Genomic DNA, 20,494 nt, shown 5'->3' with positions numbered 1-20,494 from the left:
TGCTCGTGCCGTGACCTGGCAGCGAGCCCTTCGGCCTGGTGGTTGGGAATTTCTGATCTACTTCTCTCTCCTTTCACAGCATCTTGTGAAGTGATCCTGGGCCCATGAAAGCTTATGCTCATCTCTGATTTAGTTAGTCTGAGATGCAAATTTATCTTACCTTCTGTCTAACATAGTATTTGGTTATCATTAGCCCTACCCCATTTGATTCAGAGGATTAGGGGTTTTGGGGGGTTTTTTACATCTGATCTCAAATTGATCTAACGTGTTTTGCTGATCAGTATTCAGAAAAATGCTTACTAGCTCTATATTTCCAGGTTGGCGTATGGAACCTGTAAATTCTCTCAAAGAATCTACCAATGACAGACTAGATTGTCTGGTAGAAAATATCATAGTAAAATGTCATTTGGCTTTATACACACCACTTCACTTCATTTGAAAACCAGGTGTTTTTTTTTTAAGTATGTGAGGTCTTCATCATACAGGAGGCAGAGTTTTGTTTTGTGCGTCTCCCCCTTCCCTTGGCATGGGTCTGCATTTAAACTTCTAGGGAATTTTTACACATGCAAGCGCCGCAGCACCAGATGCTTTGAAAAGTGCCCAGCGCTGTGACACTTACAGTTGTATAAATGGTGAAATGAATGCCAGCACTGAGAAAATGGTGGTGGCACGCTTTCAAACTAAAGCACATTGGAGGTGCTTTAGTTCAAAAGCATACTGCTGCCATTTTCTGCAGTGCAGCACAGTTTGCCTCAGCTTGCATGCAGAGCGGATTCAATTAATCGATCAAATGGATCTCTGGTGCATCATGGGACAGAAAAGTATGTGTATATATGCCCCTAACTTCTAATTTTAAATGAAAATATGGATAAAGAGCATTCCATTAGTTCTATGTGGGAGAACTACTAACTGAAGAATTGGTCTCAAAAATTGATAAAAGTATTTAGACTTGTTTTTCACATTGATGCAACTGTTTCAGTTGTAAATAAAATAAAATTAAATATTTAAAATTGTTTTTATGGTATATAAAATAATCTGAGAGTCATTTTAATCAGAGTCTGTCTGGCAAACTAATGCACACCTTTACCAGTAGGAGGATTTTTTTTTACCTTTTCCTGCCATCATAACCAAAGATGCAGACTGCAGAATACAGATGCCTTTGGAGTCTTGTTATACTTGTCACTATGAATTAGATTTTATAAACTACTGTGCCAAATACTTGAGGCTAAAATGGTGCACAAAAGAAAATACTCACCAAATGCATACAGAAGTAAACACTATTAGATAGCTATACATTCTCTTTTGCAAATCTTTTATGCCCCCTGGAAAAAATGCAATAGAATTTCAAGAGTACAACATAAAAATTAAATTTGCCGTCCAATATATGTCTGGAAAGAGTAATAACACTGCTTATAGAGATTGGATTGGCATTATTTTTATTATACTTCTTATAGCAAGACAAAAATATAAACTGGTTATAAAAGTTTGTTGTTTTATTCTAGTCTTCTAAGAGAATTGGCAAGTTTTTCAGCAAGCTTTAAACTAGAGCCAGGGATTAGCAACCTGTGGTCTGTGGGCAAAACTGGTCACAGTACTGGGGCATCAGCAATCAAGTGGTGGGAGTTTTCTTGTACCATGCTGCAGCTGGGCAACACAGAAGTGGCGTGAGGAAGGAGATATAACTAAATCCTAGCACTGGGCCACCTCAGACCTGAGCTGGGCCATTCCAGCTCACCACCGGGAAACATTGCTGACCACAGAACTAAAGGAAAAAAATTTGCTTTAAAATATTTCTAGTTGCATTAGAAGACCTTTCTTATTTTTGTTTTCTGAAATTGTATTTTCTGTTACAGGGTTCTAGACCTCTGCAGGAATGTAAAGGAAAGAATAGTAAGAGAATGCAAAGAAAGAGGGGTCCAGTTTGCACCTCTTTCCACCTGCAGGTAAGGCACCTCAGTTCAAGCTTTCATAGTTTAAATTTTTCCCTTCAAGCAGCTGAAGTACTTCTTCAGTACAAAAGAACAGTTAACTTGTTAGCTTACCCTCATGGGGCAGTATAAAGTTCAGCCACTAGTGATCTTGACCTTTCTAACTAACTGCAAGTGTGAGCAGCAATAGAGACAATGAAAAGTAATCATTTCAAGAGACTATATTGGCACTTGATTGGATCTGATATTTATTTTCCATGTACTTAACAGGAAGCCAAGTGTTAAAAGATTGATTTTTTTTTTTCTTTTTAAAGCTTCTTACCTCTCTAAAAGTCAGACCATTGATTTGACATGGAGACTGAGTCAAAAGCAGGTGAACATTTTTAAAAGGGTACTAGAACTTAAAGTGAACTTACATAGTATCTGTCAGAAAACAAACTTAAATTAACTATATTGTTCACAGGACATACATTTCTAAAATATTAAAGTTTAGAACTAGGAAATCATGAAAACAGGCTCTTTAAACCTGAGTAACACTTTTAAGGACAAATATTAACTAAAATTGTTAAATCCTTTGTTTCTTGTCTACTTGATACCACTTTTGTTAAAAAAATAAAAATTATATGCAAGTCCTGTAACTGTTTAAGTATTAACAGGATTTTAAAAACCAGTAATTACAAAAGGCAAAGAGGATAATCAAGGACAAGCTTTATTCTTTATGTTTACTGACAACAGTGGTCACCTCTGTCTCCCAATTTTATAAACCACATAGTTTTTATGTTTGCTAATGAAATCCTAAAAAGATGCAGAACATGTGGAGTTGTTTCATTGCGTCTTGCATGCCAGCTAGTCATATAAGCAGATTCCAACATCACCTACTTTCCAAGTGGGTGAAGGTAATACATCCCTTTTAGTACAAGGAAATATTTTCACCTAACAAGAAAAGATCAATCTTTTGAAAACATTTTGTCACATTTTAAGAGCTTTAGCAATTAACTATCCAACTTTTTTCTATGCCTTTTTCCAAAAAAATTACCTTTTTCTTTACAAGTTCAAAAGAGGAGATAGGGATAAGATTTTTCTGGCCTATTTAGCTAGCTAAATTATAGATATACATAGGGTAAACATTTGGCAAGCAGTTTTTTATTATTGGAGAACTAGTAAATGAATTTTCTTGGAACAGGTATTTTACAGTTTAGTCAACTGTTAAACTTTCAGTGTAGCCCTATATAAGCAGATACTACTACAAATGACCTTTTCTTTATTTTTATTTTTTTGTGTGTGGATGGATAGCTAGGTAAATTGATCGATTGATCAATTAATAGCTGTAGATCTATATATATTTATATATCCTTTGTGGCCTACAAATTACATTTGTGCTTCAATGTTAAAGCTCTAATTTAAAAAATTAAGAAAAAATTCCCTGTTTTCCATGTAGCATAGGATAGACCATGTCTTTATGATGAATTTTCACAAAACCGTTTTTACTCTAATATAAAATGACTCCCCCAATAATTCATAGATTCTAGGGACCTCAGTAGACCATCTGGTCCTATTCCCTGCCCCTGGCAGGCACAAAAAGGGTCACCAAACCTGGGATCATGTGATCCCAGCCAGGTGCCTGTCCAGTCTCCCTAGATGCAGCACTTTGCACTTGTCTTCATTGAATTGCATCCTGTTGCTCTGTGCCCACTTCCCCAGCCTGTCGAGGTCAGCCTGGATATGGTTCCTCCTCTCCAGGGTGTTACCTTTACCCCATATTTTTGTGTCGTCCACAAATTTGGACAGGGTGCTTCCCACCCCCTTGTCCAGATCACTGATGAAGATGTTGAACAGTACTGGCCCCAGAACTGAGCCCTGAGGGACTCCACTGCACACATCTTTCCAGGTTGACACTGACCCATCCACCACCACCTTCTGAGTGTGACCCCTGAGCCAGTTTGCTGCCCATTGTACTGTATAATCATCCAAGGCAAATCTCCTCAGTTTATTAATAAGGATGGTATGGGATACCGTGTCAAAGGCCTTCTTGAAGTCCAGATAGATAACATCCACCTCAACTCTTGCATCTAAACATTTGGTGGCCTTGTTGTAAAAAGAAATTAGGTTCGTCAGGCAGGACCTGCCTGCTATAAACTCAAGTTGGTTACCCTTCCACGTCACATTAGCCAGAGGGCTCCCACAGATGTGTTCCTTGATAATTTTTTCTATTATTTTCCCTGGGATAGAGGTAAAGCTCGCTGGTGTATAGTTCCTCATATCCTCCTTCCTCTCCTTCTTAAAGATTGGGACTACATTGGCCCTCTTCCAATTAGATTCTACACATGGAAAAATTATAAATGTGTTTATAATTTTCTAGATATAGAATCTAATTATTGGAAGTTTGCCTTGAATTTGTCCCTTGCCACCACTATAGCATGGAAAATTAAATCTGGAGAGTTAGGTAGCTCCCTTGCCTTCTGCCCCCCTGCCCACCCAGATTCTTTCCCCTGTAGCCCCACTTCCTTACTGTCAGACCCTGTTCTCCCTGAGCACATAGAAGTAAGAAGCAAATTTGAAACACTGACCTAGAAATGAATGTACCTTTAGTAACTTGCATATAAAGAAATTACTTCAGATACCAATAGACTTAATTCATCCAGATTTGATGAAGTTTACCTCTTTGAAACTGCTACAAGTTTTAGCATAAGACTCCATAAATAAACATTTAAGCAGTACATCTGTACCTACTTGCATGTGGCATGATCTATTCTTAACAGTAGTCCAAAGCCGAAAGGCTCATGATTTACAATATAGTTCATTGGGCTGGGCCCTAGCAGAAATAGCAGAATTTCAAGCCATGCTGACCCCACAGATCAGCACTGCTGAACCTGGAATTTTCTAAGAAAATGAAACCATGTAGAACAGAGGTGGGCAAAATATGACCTGAAGGCCAAATCTGGCCCGCCAGGCCATTCTGTCTGGCCCCCCAATTGTTTAGAAAATTAATATTTATCTGCTCCTGGCTGCGTGTCAAAGATGACCAGAAGCCAGGGGCAGTAGGACCCAGCAGCAAGGCCCCTCCAGCCTCCCTCAATTTCCCCCCCCACCCAGCCAGAAGACTGGGACCCTGGGGCTATTCCTGCCTCCCTCTGTCAGAGAGGAAAACTCAAATAAGAGTGGGAGGGAGGCAGGTGAGGACTGTAGGCAATTACTCCAGTCCTCAGGGCTGGGCTGGCTTCTGCTGAGTCCTGCAGTCACAGCCATGCAGCCAGGAACCATGTGGTGCCAGAGCGGCTGGCACTGAGCAGGGAAGTGGTGAAAGCAGCCATGGGTGGGGGGGAGTGGCAGTGAGCTGGCGCACAAAGCGCAGCAACAACTGGATAGGAGGGGATGGGAGTTGCACTGGTGGGGCCCAGAGCAGGGTGGCAGGAGCACAGAGTCCAGACTGGCAGGGGCTCCATGGAGCTGGGCTAGGCTGCACCAGCAGGGAAAGGAGGAAGCCAGTTTAGCTCCGTAGAGCCCCTGCCAGCCCAGGTCCCGCAGTCCTGCCACCCCACTTTGGGCCACACTGGCACTGGCCCCAGTCCACTGGCGGAAGCCCTACGCTCCTACCCAGCACCCGTGCAGTGAGGGAAGGGGAGAGAGACAGAGAGCAATGAGGGAGGGACTCTAGAGTGTGTGTGTGTGTGTGTGTTCATAGGGTGAGTCCCACATGCATACCACACCATACATGCACCCACACCCCCTTGCACACTCCAGCCACCTTCTTCCTCATACCCCATACATCCACACGCACATACCCCATGCTCCTTCTGCCCCTGCATACACCCACACACTCCCCCACACCAGCAGCCCCCCGATAAACCTATACCAACCTCCCCATGCCCTCCACCCCCCCCCCCCCACAATATACAAGAGTAATTCTTCATTTTAAGCTATTGTGGAATCACCCCTATATACACTACACAAACTCATGTAAATCGGGATAAAAATATTTTTGAAATCAAATTAATGAATGTTGTAGATGTTTGATTTTTAGAATATAATTTGGTATTTTTTTCTGGTTCCAAGATGGCAAAACCCCTTGCTGAAAGGAGTACTCACAGGGGCAAAGGGAGGTACTTCTGGTGGCAAAGTTTAGAGGTTAGGGGGTGGAACTTCCAGTCACAAGATGGCAACCAAGGGGTGGGGCATATGTCAAGGGGTGGGGCTACCCATGCGGCCCTTGACAGCTTGCCAGAACTCAGTAAGCAGACCTCCAGCCAAAATAATTGCCTGCCCGGATGTAGAAAAAGGAGAATTTGCATTACCCCTGTGCTCTCCACTGTTTCTGATCACTGATTTAATGTATCTCACTTGTAAAAAGTAATAAAAATCAGTGATTGTATTACATATTCTGGCAACATGTTAAATAATTTTAACGTGTTCTCAGTGGTAAAAACCCCTGTGTATCTAGTGCTGTACTAATCAACACCAGACATACAGTTCTGTTCCTATTCAGTATATTAAGGCATTTGTAGATGACGGTGGGGGGCAGCGGTTAATTCTCCCTAAATTCAAGTGGTGTTTTTTTTAAAATGCCACTTCAGTTTAGGGTGAAGTAAACCCCCATATCGTGTACACCCATGTTGGAGCCCAATTCTCCCTGCCACTGGAGAGGCAAGTAAGGGGAAAGTGAACAGGTGGTTGGCAGAAGAGTCCCTGAGCTACCGGGGAGGGCTGGTGCTTCCCTCCATGGCAGCAGTGGGCCACCATCTCTCCCCAGGCAGCACCTGCCTGCAGACACCCAGCTCTGGCAGTCCCAGGGGGGACTGCAGCTGCAGAGGGAAGCACCAGGCCCCACGCAGCTCAGGCAGGCAGGCTCTGGGAGGGAAAATAAACATATAAGGCTCACTGCCTTTTTATTTCTCCTTCTGTGGAGCCTGCCTGCACGGGCTGCTGCTGGATTGCCTGCACGGACTGCCAGCACAGTTACTGAGCTGCACAGAGCCCGGTGCTTCCCTCTACAACTGTAGGGTAGGAAACTAAAACTTCTTGGAGGTGTTTTACTGTGCAGCGCCCCAAAGTCACTTGCTGTGTCCTAAAATACTTTAAGGTGCATTACGCCACCAAATAAGCTACAGCAGCTGGAATTAATGAGCAATATGCTGTCGAATGTACAAACAGCAATGCCATTAAAGCAGTGCAAAAGGCATTTAACCGGCTTTAAACCTGCTAAAAAGTGTTGTCTACAAACAGCCTTAGAAATTCTTAAACATTATTTTTTGTTATGCTCAAATCTTCCAGGGTTCCACTGCTGTTAAGCTCTTGTCAGCACTCTTATTCAGTTTTTGACTACTTGTTTAAAACTTAATATTCAAGGTGATGTGGAACCTAAAGGAGGCTCCAGCGCTGTGCATAATTCAGTTCTCACTTGTACCCAATCTAACACTGCTAACTATTTCTCTCTAGTCAGTCTAATCAAGCATTCCTTCAGGCTGCTTTTGTTATTACATTTACCTTTCCAATGCTATTCTTTATGAATAGTCTTTTTCTACTTCTATACTGTTCAGTGTCTTTTCATTCATACCTCTTATTAATATGCTTCTTTCACAGTTTCTCAACAGTAATCTATCAGAGTAATTTAGTTGCATCTTTGTACGACTTAGAGAATGTTCGTTCCCTGCCATTACTTTGGAAAATACAGTTTAGATTGTCCTCATTAGGGCTGAGGCCATGACAGTTTGTCCAATATAACATGTCTACAATTGTAGCTTGATTAGTAAGATGCTTGTTTTGGACTAGACCTTTTGTTACATGTTGTGGTTTTTGAGGTATTCTGTGTTTGTCTTGTTTTAGTGTAAGTTACTGAAATTATATGCAACTTAAGCATTTGCTTAGTTTAAGGATGTCAGGTCTGGCATTTGGAGCCATATCATCTGGCTTGCTATGCCACCTGTGAGTCTTAAACTGGACCCACAGGCCTCTTGTGACATGTGCCAGACTGGCCCTGTGCTCCAGGTGGCTCCCAGCACACAGCTGTTTTGGGGCACTCCCAGCTCCTGCATTGGACCAACCCTGTGCTCTGATCTAGTGCATGGGGCTTATGTGTAGGCCCAATCTGACCCCCCACTTTTCATCCAAGACAGCTGGGCCTGATGCATTTGATGTACCTGGCTTAGTTAATAATCCTTTGCTTTCCATTAAAGAGGTCTGTGATCCTTAGGACACTTGTCTCTAAAGTATGTAGTGGTTGAATACAGTGAGTGAAGGGTGCACAGCGTAAACTACATCTTTGTCTTTTTTTTTCTTGACTAATCTTTAAAAAGACTGTGATACTTCACTGATATCTTTGGTTTTATTTGTAGAGAGCATCCATTCTAGATCTTGTTAATGTATCCTTTTTCTGCCTAGCAGTGTGCTATTTTCTGTTTTAATACTAAGGTAACCAGATTCACTTTTACTTGCTATCTGATATTTGCCTGTAATAAAAAAAAAACAACAAAAAAACAAAAGAAACTAAAATGCAGTTAAATGTTTTAGGGGCTAACATCTCTTTGTGAAAAGAAGAAAGTTCATGTGTTCTGGGTAGAAATTTTGGGTTAGTAGCACACTTCTAAGCACAAAGTAAACAGATTATGAAAAGCTGTTAAGTCTCATCTGAAACAGTTGTATATTTGCATACTACACTTAATCATTCTTTTTAAAGATGACTTTAAGCTGGATGCCTGTCGTTAGCGTGTTTTTAGGGTGCTTACGGTTTTGTCATGTTCTGTTAGGTTTGCAAGATTTGTGGATGCTATTTTTGAAATCTAATATATTAAGTACATGCTATCACCAGTCATTACCTAAAGAACCCTTCTTTTGTTATCTAAGAACTGCTGCAAGTATTGTGAAAATGCTGGAATTAATCTTTTAAAGCAGTGATTCTCAGCTGGGGTGCCACAAGACCCTTTGGAGGGTTCCATGAGTTGTGAGGCGATAGATAAGTGCAGGCTCAGGCTTATCCCTACCTGGCTGCTCCCTCACACCCACTTCCCAGCCCCTCTGCAAGAAGGTAAGCACTGTAATAACTAAATTTGTGTTTGAAATGGAGCACTGCTCAATTGACAGAAGTTAAGAGGAGTGTCTTCAGTCTAAAAAGATGGGGAGAACTGCTGCTTTAAAGTCTTTATTTTTTCCCCTCAATAGAAAATATTGTGGCATGGCATTTAACAGGATTATTGAATGTGTGATTAGAAACAGTGGTTAAAAAACTGCATTCTGGAAACCTTTCTTCCCATTTGTCTCTTCTATCAGCCATTTGTCAGTAGTAGTTACAGGTCATCCAGTGTCTTTTATATAATAAAAATGTAAAAATCTCCAGCCAATAAGATGGTTCAGTAATGAATGTAGGAACTAGTGAGATCCTGAGTAACTCTGTAAATTATGTAGTGTGAACTACTGGATGCTTATTTGATACAACCTTTTACTTTACAGGTACTAACACACTTCTTTTTTAACAGGGTGACACAAACTTATGATGCAGGAGCATGTGTCTATTTCTATTTTGCCTTTAACTACAGAGGAATCAGTGAGCCTCTTCATGTCTATGAACAAGTTGAGGTAATGGATATATGGATATAGCTTGTTATCTTAGTGCCTTTTATTCATAACATACTTGTGTGGTACATTGACTCTAGTAACAGTATTCTGAGTAGCGAACACAAGAACTCTACAAGCTTGTTCTTGCTTAGAACTTTACCAAAATACCCATTTTGTAATATGTTATATTTTGTCACATACAGCATGCCCCTGAATGTAATGGTCACCTTGATTTTGAAAGGCAGAATGAAGAAAATATTTCTTCCAGAGTTACGGCTGCATAGAGCAAGAACAGAGCCTAATCTTCAGCACACTCATCCTTCCTTTTTTGCTTAAGTAAAGCTCAAGTTCTAGCTGCTGCTGAAAACTGGTCTCTGGGTGGAGCTATGATTCTGAACAGAGTTAGGCTATAAAATAGAAGGGATAAGACCTGTCAAACAGCAAAATTGCCCTTAAAAGGGTGGATTAGTGGAACATACAGATCATTAAAAAGGAAATGATTGTTAACACCTGTGGAGTGAACAATGAGTCATTAAGTCAGTGAACTTGTTCAGCTGCTGTACTGTGGAGCAGGAATCCAAGCAGCATGCTTCTATGCCAGGCAGAAACTGAGCTTCCATGCTTAATACATGGAGCCTGATTTTGAGAGGCTGATTTTAAGGGAAAAAGTATGTGCTGTATGTGAGAATGTATTAAAGACACTGATTCTAAAATAGCTATTTCTCTTTGGTCCCCCATGTGGACACACTTGAAAAGACACTCTCTTGTTCTTAAGTAATGTATTTACTCATATCTAAGATGAGGTCATGTTAAATGGGGGGATAGGAAGCTGTTCTGATTCTGGGCCTGACTTAGGTTTGCAGCTGCAGTGTCCCCTCTCCCCCTCTCGCACACACCTCTCCCACCCTTGCTGCTTACTCTTCCTCCAAGAGACTCTAGCCTCAGTCTAACCTTGGGACCATAGAATGTGCCTACTTCAGTCCCTAGAAGTGGTGGCAGTGTGGCAAGCCCAACTCTAAGGTCTGGCTGGAGCTGTCATGTCGCTGCTGGTGCTGCTGCTGCTGCTGTTGGCCAGGCTGGGAGAAATTGAAGATGACCCTCCAATAATTAATTTCTACAACTGTAAAATTATAATAAATTTAAATTTTCTATTTATAGAGTCTAATTATTGTGGGGCTGCCTTAAATTCAGGGTCATCTTGGATCAGGTATACATAGTAAGCATCTACATGCGGCTTATGTAGAAATAATTTCTGATTGTTGTTTTGAAAAATCCACTTACAGATAAGCCTTAAACCACTTGGCAAAAGGTGTATGCTGCTCAAATGAGGCCAGGCATAATAACTAAAAAGGTTACTTGAGTTAGCGTGTGTAACTGCCTAAAGAAATGAAGAACTGTCAAGAGTAACTCCATTCCCATTTTTGGGAAACTTGATTATTGCTCACTGAATGTTCAGAAAGGTGCCCAAATATCCATAATGAAAGGTAGACGAGAAACAGTTTTTCTGTCCTGTAAACGTTTTCAGTATTTTTGAAAAGTTTCCCATTCTCCATCAGGGTGAAACCAAACGATGCAGAAAATACTCTTTTCTGTTGAAACTGCCTCACTTTGTATGAATAATTATACACTGAAGTAGAGTCTTGAACCTCAGTTTCTTCCATTTCAGGTGATTGCTCTAACCATGGTGATGTTCTATAATAGTATCAATGTCCTATGTTAACGAAAGTATTTTTATTATAACTTTATTCTATTCTACTATACTATATTGTGTTTACTGAATGTTTTAATCTTCCACAATTTAGACAGCTGCTAGAGAGGAAATTCTTGCCAATGGAGGAAGCTTGTCACATCACCATGGAGGTATTGTTTCTAGCTCTGAATTTTTAAGTAGCTTATGATGTTAGAAACTTAAAGGATTTTGTGTTGCTTAATGAAACTTGAAAAATTATCTAAGGATGTAGTTTGAAATTACTCCTATAATCCTGCTGACATCTTTGCTGACAGTCCTCTATACCATTGCCAGTTTTCTCAGGTAAATCCAGTTAGGCCTGGATGATTTGATTCGGACCAAATTGATAAAAATGTTGTGTGCCCATGCAATATGCTTTTGGGCACCTGGTTCCAGAACACTGTATAAAAGTATGACATGCAAATTTGGTTAATCAGTTTATCTTGAATGGTTTATTTTAATTAGGCAGACAAACTCTTGGGGTAGAGGCAGTATCTTTTATCAGCATGGTTACCTCACGGTGTCAGGTGGCAGGCAGTGGGTCAGGAGTGAGAAGCACTGGGTCAGGACTGGCAGTCGATGTTTAAAAATGTGTCCTGATACAAAAAAGGTTGAGAGAGATTTTATTAGACAAACTAAAGAGCAAAAAAATTTCTTTCTTTGCAAGCTTTCAGGCCCAACCTTGTTCAGACAAAGAAGAATTCAAAGATTATAAAAATTTAAGCAGACAAAGGCTTTTTTATTTTAATTTATTTTATTTCAATTATCTTTATTTTAATTAAGTACCAGAAGTGAGCATGCTAGAAGAGAGGGACAGGCTACAACTAGATCTGGACGGGTTACAGGGGTGGGCAGATAAGAACAGGATGGGTTTCAATACTGACAAGTGCAAGGTACTGCACCTGGCGAGGAAGAACCAGCAGCATACCTACAGGCTGGGGACTCCCTTCTTGTCAGCACAGAGGCAGAAAAGGATCTTGGAGTCGCTGTGGATTCCAAGATGAACATAGGCTGCCAATGTGGGGAGGTCAGGAAGGCTTAACCGCACCTTGTCATGCATCCATAGATGCATCATGAGCAGGTCCATGAGGTGGACCTCCCCCTCTGTGTGACATTGGTCAGGCCGCAGCTCGAGTACTGTGTCCAGTTCTGGGTGCTGCACTTCATAAGGGATGTGGATAGCATTGAAAGGATCCAGAGGAGGGCTACTCACATGATTAGGGGGCAGCAAGGCAGGCCCTACGAGGGGAGGCTGTGGGACCTGAACCTGTTCAGCCTCCACAAGAGAAGGCTGAGAGGGGATCTGGTGGCCGCCTATAAACTTGCCAAGGGAGACCAGCAGGCAGTGGGAGAGTCCCTGTTACCCCGAGCGCTACCGTGAGTAACAAGGAACAACGGCCTTAAGCTGACTGAGAGTAGATTCAGGCTAGATATCAGGAGGCATTACTTCACAATCAGGGCGGCTAGGATCTGGAACCAACTTCTAAGGGAAGTGGTGTTCGCTCCTACCCTGGGAGTCTTCAAAAGGAGGCTAGACAGTCACCTAGCTGGGGTCGTTTGACCCCTGCATCCTTTCCTGCCCATGGCAGGGGATCAGACTTTATGATCTGCTTAGGTCCCTTCCGACCCTACCTACTGTGAAACTATGAAAGAATTGTGTTTTAGGTAAACAAACACCAAAACGAGCTAATAAGATCATGATTCAGTAACAGAATATCTTGAAAAGTAAAGCTAGTACAAAAGCTTTTCCTTCTTGACAAGATGAATGTAGCTGAGTCATAAATGCCACTAGCATATTTGTTAATGGTGGTAGAAGATTTTGTGTGTAGAGTAGTTCTGGTTATAGTGTAATAAATATTTTCCTTGGGTATGTGTAAGGAAGCACAGATTTTGTTGTGGGTTGAATTTGTGGTTTTTCTGAAGACAGCCAGGTCTTAAAAACTGACTAAGGTGCCACCCTGCCTTGCCTTCTGCCTAATATGTTTTTTGTAAAAGAGTGATTTTTTTTCTTGTTTAGCAGTACCTTGTTTTCAAGCATGTTCATGATTTAAAAAATTTTGTATGAGAAATCTGGTTGTCTGTCTTTTTTTTTAGTCAGGTTTAGAGTTCCACTTACAGGTGGGGTTGGGTGCCCCCTATTAAAGTTGTTCAGTATTTCCCGTTCGAAGTCTTCTGTTTTCAATTATTTTATAACTATGCCAGATTTTTATCTGTTCAAGCTGAAATTTTCCATGATGAGTGTCTGCCTCAGGCTGAAACTCAGGAAAACGTCTGCCAAGATGGTTTTGCTGCTTCTGAGAACATGGGGAAGGGATTATTTTTCTTGCTCTTAAGTACCTCCCATGATTTAAAGCTGGAACTCAAAATTTGGGAAGGGAGAGGCTGCTTTGGTCAAGGGATATGCCTTTTTTACTATCCCCATGAAAATACACAACCAAGTTACAAGCCTTTGACAAACTGCAGTTCATGCATGCTTAGACTTCAGCTGCTAAAGTCTTCTAAGATTGTCTTCACTTAAGTAAGCTCCAGCCACTCCTAAATCTTACATGTGACCTGCTCATTTGTATATACTTTATTTCTGCCAAGTGATTGCATGCTTCAGCACAGCACTTCAGGTCAGGGAGAGATTTTCATTGTAATGACTGTTCCTACGTGCTTTGGGCCAGGGTAGAACAGGTCACAGGAACTGAGAAGACCTGTCCCTCATCTGTTCTCAAGGCATCTACATAACAAGGAGGAGGGGACAGTGTTTAAATGCAGAGGGGGAAAGCGCATACCAGGATAAGTCAGGAGGGAAGAGAGAACTGGGAGCTAGCAAAAGAAATGTATAATAAAAAGGAACCGGCTGAATAAAGGTAGACAAGGTTCTTTGGGTGATCCTTTATTAGACCAACTTAAATAGTTGCAAAAACTGTTTTTGTTTGAAAAAAAATAGTTGAAAAAAGAGGTTTTAATTGGTCTAATAAAAGATATCAGATTCACCTAAAGAACCTTGTCTGCTTATGTCCTTAGACCAACATGGCTACAACCTATACTCCTGGCTGAATAAAGAAACCCAGACTAAAACTACTGGGCAGAGGGGAAAAGAGCTGGGATGTGTCTTAGGAAGGAACTGCCTGGACAAAGTGTCTAAAGAGCAACCACAGAGGTGTGAGACTTCCACTGACTCTTCATTCCATTTCAAGAAGGGGAAAGACATACTACATGAGAAGCTGGGCAGTGATGGGTATGAGGAAAGATATTAGAGTTGGATAATGAGGCTAGAGGCAAGGAGGCTAAACTGAGATGAGCAACTTCAGCTGAAGTTAATGGGAAATGTATGTAGCATTATACAGTACTTATGTTTAAAATATTCTAAAAGATGGAGACCTAAGTGTCAAATTAGATGTTCACGGTTGCCACTGGACATTAGCAGTTGCTTTTGTCTTTAATATCTCTGTGCTTCAGCTCCATCTATAGAGACACAACCACCCCAATTCAAAGAAGTGCTGTGAACATAAAATGTGAAGCACTCCATACTACAGTGAGTATGATAAAAAGGTCCATGGAGAAATTTTTATAATTCTGTCGTCAGACAGAGCAGAGTTTAGATGATGTGTACCAAGTCATCAGGCCACGCACGGAATAATGAGCGTAAACCAAAAAAATTAAACAGCTGCTCACTTATGTGGACTGTTCATATTTTACTGGAGGAGGTAGAGATCCTGTGGAAAATATTGGTTAAAATAAGCACAGAAGAGAGAAATTAAGATTATGCAGGAAGCCTTTAATTTTTACATTTTCAGACTCTTGAGCACTTGACTTTTTTTTTAACCTTAAGCTCTTTCAGCATCATGCCTTAAGTCATTTAAACTATGGCAAGGAGAAAAAAAATTATTTCAGTAAATTTTACAAATGAGCCATCTTCATTTTATTAGATATATAATTATTGATTTTTCTGTAAATACTTTTGTACATTGATTTGAATATGTATTGTCTCACTCAAAACACTGATTTTTGACACTTTATCCTGAATGAGAAAATGAGGGATACTTGACAAACGTACTTTTTTTGAGCTGTTAGTGTCTCTGAATGTTTTGAAGCAAAGATCCATCATATATCTTTGTAACCTCAAATCTTTCACACATATGAAGTAAATGTCTAGTGTGATAGGTCTGTATGCATGCTTTAAATTTCAAGGTCTCAGAGGAGAACTCCAGTTTTAAATTTTTTTTAGTTCTTGATTTGTGTATTTAGAATTTGAAATTTGTATAATTTTTAAATGTGATCTTTCCTTTCCTCTTCTGGAAATTGTCCAAGAGACTGCAAGCTGACTGAGTAAGGAAAATAAAGTGACTAATGTTTAACTATTAATTCTTGAACCTATGTTGGCTCTACATGAAGCCCATAAGATGTAAGTTTGAGAGAGGCAAAGGTGATGTCATATAGGTATTTTTCCTGGTCTTGAAGAGCCACAAAGTTTCAGGGATACATCCAGGTCTGTTTTCATTTGTGCTCCACTGTCCACTCTTCCAGCAGTCTGACACTGTTGGGAGGTAAACAGTGGAGGTATGGATGGCAGAGCTGTTACAACATGAAAGAACCAAAATGTAAAGGAGGAAAAATCCCCAGTGTTTTTATAGCTGTGGATAAAGGATACTTCAAGCCATTTCATTTGTTTTAATCATAATTGTATGGATTTGCATGGCATCATTATTACCTTTTTCTCTGTGTGGGTATTGTAATTGCATTTCTATGTCCTTATACTTGTAGATCTCTTTAACTGTAACAGTGACTACATTTCTGTGTTTTTAACTTTTGGGTTTGGCTAAATTACAGCATCCCTATAATTTTTTTACTCTTAATTTACTGATTAATAGTCTCAACTTCAATTGATTTTGAAGTGTTGTTTTATTTCCATGGGCTGTGTAAGTGTAAAATATGCATGCTATAATTTTTTGAGGTCCATAGTTTATGTTGAAAATGAATTTCATGGTATTGTTTTTATTTACTGACCTTCAGGTCTTGCGGAGACATTCTCAGCACTGCTTTTGAGTTCTTGTGTGGGGAAAGGGAGAATATTGATGCAATTTCTCTTAGTGTTTGTCCTGTAATTGTGATTAATAACACTTGCTTTCACTATCTGGAAACAGACAGGCTGGTTTGTCTGCCTACAATCATGCTGTGATGAATGGAGCTATTTTAACTCTGGTTTTGTGTATCAAAGAAAACAGATGTAGTCTGGGACTTGAGGCTATAGGAAATATCAAGCCTGCTTAACTCAATCTTATCATACTTGTAAGGGAAGAACTGGTCAGTTTATGCAGCAAAGTTTGCACTAGAAATCTGTATAATTATAAAACTATAATTTGTACATTTACAGGTATGTTGATTTGTAAAAGGGCCCAAGCTATTGAGGTCACCAGATGAATTGAAAACTAATAAAACCTTAGTAAACGCTTAAAAGTAATGTTACAAATAATTCGAGTTTAAATGGATGCTAAGACCCTTCTTCCCCAATTAGTATATAATTAAACCATTTAAAATTTAGCTCTTGAAATGTTACTGAAAATGTGCCTAGCTACAGTGGAAGAAATGCCTTCATTTGATACATAAAACTTTTGTAGAAACAAAACTGACAGTTCAGACCTCAAGTGTTGCAGTGAGTCGTCATTGCAAAAGGTACCATGTTTTTTTTTTATTGCATACTCCGGGATCTAGCCTGCAGTATTGAACAGGAAGAGTCATTCCCAAAAGAGAGGAAACATACAAGTAACATCTAAACATTGGCCGCCTTCTAACATTGATATACCTACTGTAAAATATGACACAGTATTAAAATCACAGATTTTTTTCCTCATTCTGTCATCTACATTTCATCCCAGAGGCTTGCTTTAGTGTTTGCCATCTTTTCTAAATGTTGTAAGACTTCACAGGGCTCTTTTTTTGCTTTTTGGAATAGAAAACTGTCTGATATGATGAATCGATTCTGTTTGTAATTTAAAATCAGTTTTCAGTGGTATATGGCTACTAAGAGAACTTTTTCGTGACTACTGAATTCTACTGGTAAAGTTTATATCCATTTTAGTAACCAACAATAAACTTGCAAAAAAAATAATTTTGAACTTCATACTTTAATTTTAAAATGACATGTTTACTAGTAACATTTGGGTTTAAACATCTGGAGATGTCAGAAGTAACTTTGTTATTACAGTTGTGTGCATCTGGTTCATAAATCTAGCAGGAATTTTAGTCTAAGCTGGTGTTGCTACAAAATTGCAGTCTAAGTTATCACTGTTTAGGTCATTTTTGCTTTGTGGGAAGGTTAGGCATCCTCATTGATTTCGTAGAAAAGTAAAGCTGAAAGGGACCTAAAAAGATCACTTCCAGCTGGGGGTTGAGCCTGACCTTGGTGGTGTAAGCACCCTGCTCTAACCAACTGAACTAAAGAGCCACTAATATCCTCTAAAGCAGCAGGGATTGGCCACTGCAAGGAGAACGTAGTTGGACTTTTGATGGACCCAGTGCTTTAATTCAGATACCTGTTGTTTACTGGAAAATTTCATAGATTTCATAGACATTAGGACTGGAAGGAACCTCGGAAGATCAAGTCCAGCCCCCCGCCAAAGGGCAGGAAGTCAGCTGGGGTCATAGGATCCCAGCAACATAAGCATCCATTTTACTCTTGAAAGTGTTCAATGTAGGTGCTTGAACCACCTCCGATGGCAGGCTGTTCCAGACCTTGGGGGCTCGGACAGTAAAGAAATTCTTCTTTGTGTCCCGCCTGAAACGGTCTTGTAGTAGTTTATGACCGTTTACGGTCTTGTAGTAGTTTATGACTGTTCAACCTCATCATCCCTTCGGGTGCTCTGGTGAACAAACGTTCCCCCAGATCCTGGTGGTCACCCCTGATAAACTTTTAGGTGGCCATCAGATCACCCCTGAGTCTGCGCTTTTTTAAGCTAAAGAGCCCCATGGCTCTCAGCCTGTCGTCGTAAGGTCTGTTTTCCTGACCTCTGATCATGCGCATGGCTCTTCTCTGGACTCTCTCAAGCTTCTCCACATCCTTTTTGAATTGTGGAGCCCAAAACTGGACGCAGTACTCCAGCTGAGGCCTCACCAAGGCCGAGTACAAGGGGAGAACGACGTCCCGGGATTTGCTTGAGAAGCATCTATGGATGCAAGCCAGTGTTTTGGTCGTTTTAGTAGCTGCAGCATCACATTGCAGGCTCATGTTCATCTTGTGGTCAATGATGACCCCCAAATCTCTTTCTTCCGTAGTGCTAGCCAGCGTAGCACTGCTGAGCCTATAGACATGCTGCAGGTTTTTCTTCCCAAGGTGGAGAACCTTGTATTTTTCGGTGTTAAACACCATCATGTTCTCGTTCATCCACTTGCTGAGCCTGTCCAGGTCAGCCTGGATCACCCACCCGTCTTCTGGTGTGCATGCTTTGCCCCGAAGTTTGGTGTCATCAACGAACTTGGCCAGTCCGCTTCTGACTCCAGTGTCCACATCATTAATGAAGATGCTGAACAACATGGGTCCAAGGACAGAGCCTTGGGGGACCCCACTGGTCACAGGACACCATGATGAGTGACTTCCATCTATTACTACCCTCTGGGTCTGACCACGGAGCCAATTTTTCAGCCAGTGGATCGTGGTGGACCCAAGGCTACAATTGGCCAGTTTCACCAACACGTAATCATAGGATACTAGATCAAAGGTGTTTTTGAAGTCAAGATATATGACAACAATCTCTTTTCCCTTGTCCAGGTGATAGGTCACCTGGTCATAGAAGGAAATGAGATTGGTCAGGGAAGACCTACCCACAAGAAACTCGTGCTGGCTATCCCTTAGGATGTTGGCGTCGGCCAGTCCATTAAGGATGGCCTTTTTTCTAAAATCTTCCCCAGGTTAGAAGTCAGGCTGATAGGCCTATAGTTAGCTGGATCCACTTTCCTCCCTTTCTTGAAGATTGGTACCACATTGGCCTTCTTCCAGTCTTCAGGCACTACACCAGAGCGCCAGGAGTTTTCAAAGATCTGTGCCAGGGGCTGGGCTATGACGCTCACCAGCTCCTTGAGTACCCTGGGGTGTAGATTGTCAGGGCCAGCTGACTTGAAGGTATCCAGCTTCTCAAGGTGTCCCTTCACGAGGTCAGCATTAATGGAGGGCAGGGGATCTCCCTCACCCGAACCTCCCTGTCCTGTAGCGGGCATGGGTGTCCCATGGGACTGGTGAAAGACTGATGCAAAGTACCATTTAATAGGCTGGCTTTTTCCTGAGTGTCAGTTGTCAGCTGTCTCATCTGGTTTCGCAGGGGTCCAGTGTTGCCCTTGCTTTTCCTCCGGCTCCCCACATATCTGAAAAACGACTTTTTATTGTCCTTGATGCTCAAAACTAGTTGGAGTTCAGTTGCAGCCTTGGTTTTCCTGGTTTGCTCACTGCAGGACTGGACCAGTGCAGAATAATCCTCCTTGGAGATGAATCCCATCCTCCATCCTTTGTAGGCCTTTCTTTTTAGCCTCGGGAGGTCTGCTAGGTCCTTGGAGAGCCAGGGGGGCTGCTGTGTCCTCTTGCTGCCTTTCCTTCGAGATGGAATAGTCTTAGCTTGTACATTTGAGGATCGCTCCCTTCAGGAGCAGCCACGCTTCTTGAACTCCCTTCTCCCTGGGGTTATGGTCCCTTAGGGCCTCGCTGACCAGCCTCCTGAGCTCATCAAAGTCGGCTTTTCTGAAGTCAAGGACTTGTGTTGCTGACTGATTTTGCCAGCTTTACAGCAGATGGTGAAGGTGATCAGCTCATGGTCACTGTCGCCCAGTTTCCCATCGATAACTAGGTCGCTGATTAGGTCATCCCTTGTAGCCAGTACCAGGTCGAGCAGCGCTTTGCCTCTTGTTGGCCCATAGACTTCTTGAGTCAGGTAGAGGTCATCCACGCACGAGAGGAAGCTTTTTGACCGCTCAGTTTTTGCTGAGTGATCCTCCCACAAGATGTCCGGGTAATTGAAGTCACCCATGACAACCATGGTCGTGGAGCATGTGGCCTCCGGCAGTTCCCAGACAAGCTCCTGGTCGAGCTCAGGACTTTGGGTGGGAGGTCTGTAGTAGACTCCCACCATTGTGTCCTCTGTGCCGTGTTCTCCACGGATTTTTACCCAGAGGGTGTCTAGTCGTCCACCCTGGTCGCCAAGATCAGCTTGCAGGGATGTGTAGCTTTCCTTAACATAGAGAGCTACACCCCCACCCCTTTTAGCTACACAATCTCTCCTGTACAGGGTATAGCCATCAATACCCATGGTCCAGTCATGGG

The 20,494-nt window shown here is 41.5% G+C and overlaps 1 protein-coding gene across 1 annotated transcript in view; it reads left to right on the top strand.

Moving 5' to 3' along the window:
* The window catches only part of AGPS (alkylglycerone phosphate synthase), a 128,400-nt gene that overhangs the window by 97,773 nt on the left and 10,133 nt on the right, over positions 1–20,494 (top strand). Inside the window, exons 17-19 of the mRNA XM_090045377.1 lie at positions 1,854–1,943; positions 9,395–9,494; positions 11,276–11,333. Of these exons, the coding sequence (XP_089901503.1) occupies positions 1,854–1,943; positions 9,395–9,494; positions 11,276–11,333 (248 nt within the window). The remainder of the gene's footprint in view (positions 1–1,853; positions 1,944–9,394; positions 9,495–11,275; positions 11,334–20,494) is intronic.

This window comes from Crocodylus siamensis, chromosome 4 (genome assembly GCF_052110815.1).
Source record: "Crocodylus siamensis isolate JL-2025a chromosome 4, ASM5211081v1, whole genome shotgun sequence".
Classification (NCBI taxonomy): domain Eukaryota; kingdom Metazoa; phylum Chordata; order Crocodylia; family Crocodylidae; genus Crocodylus; species Crocodylus siamensis.
Note: the sequence above shows the minus strand (reverse complement) of the source record. Positions and strands in the feature narration are given on the sequence as shown.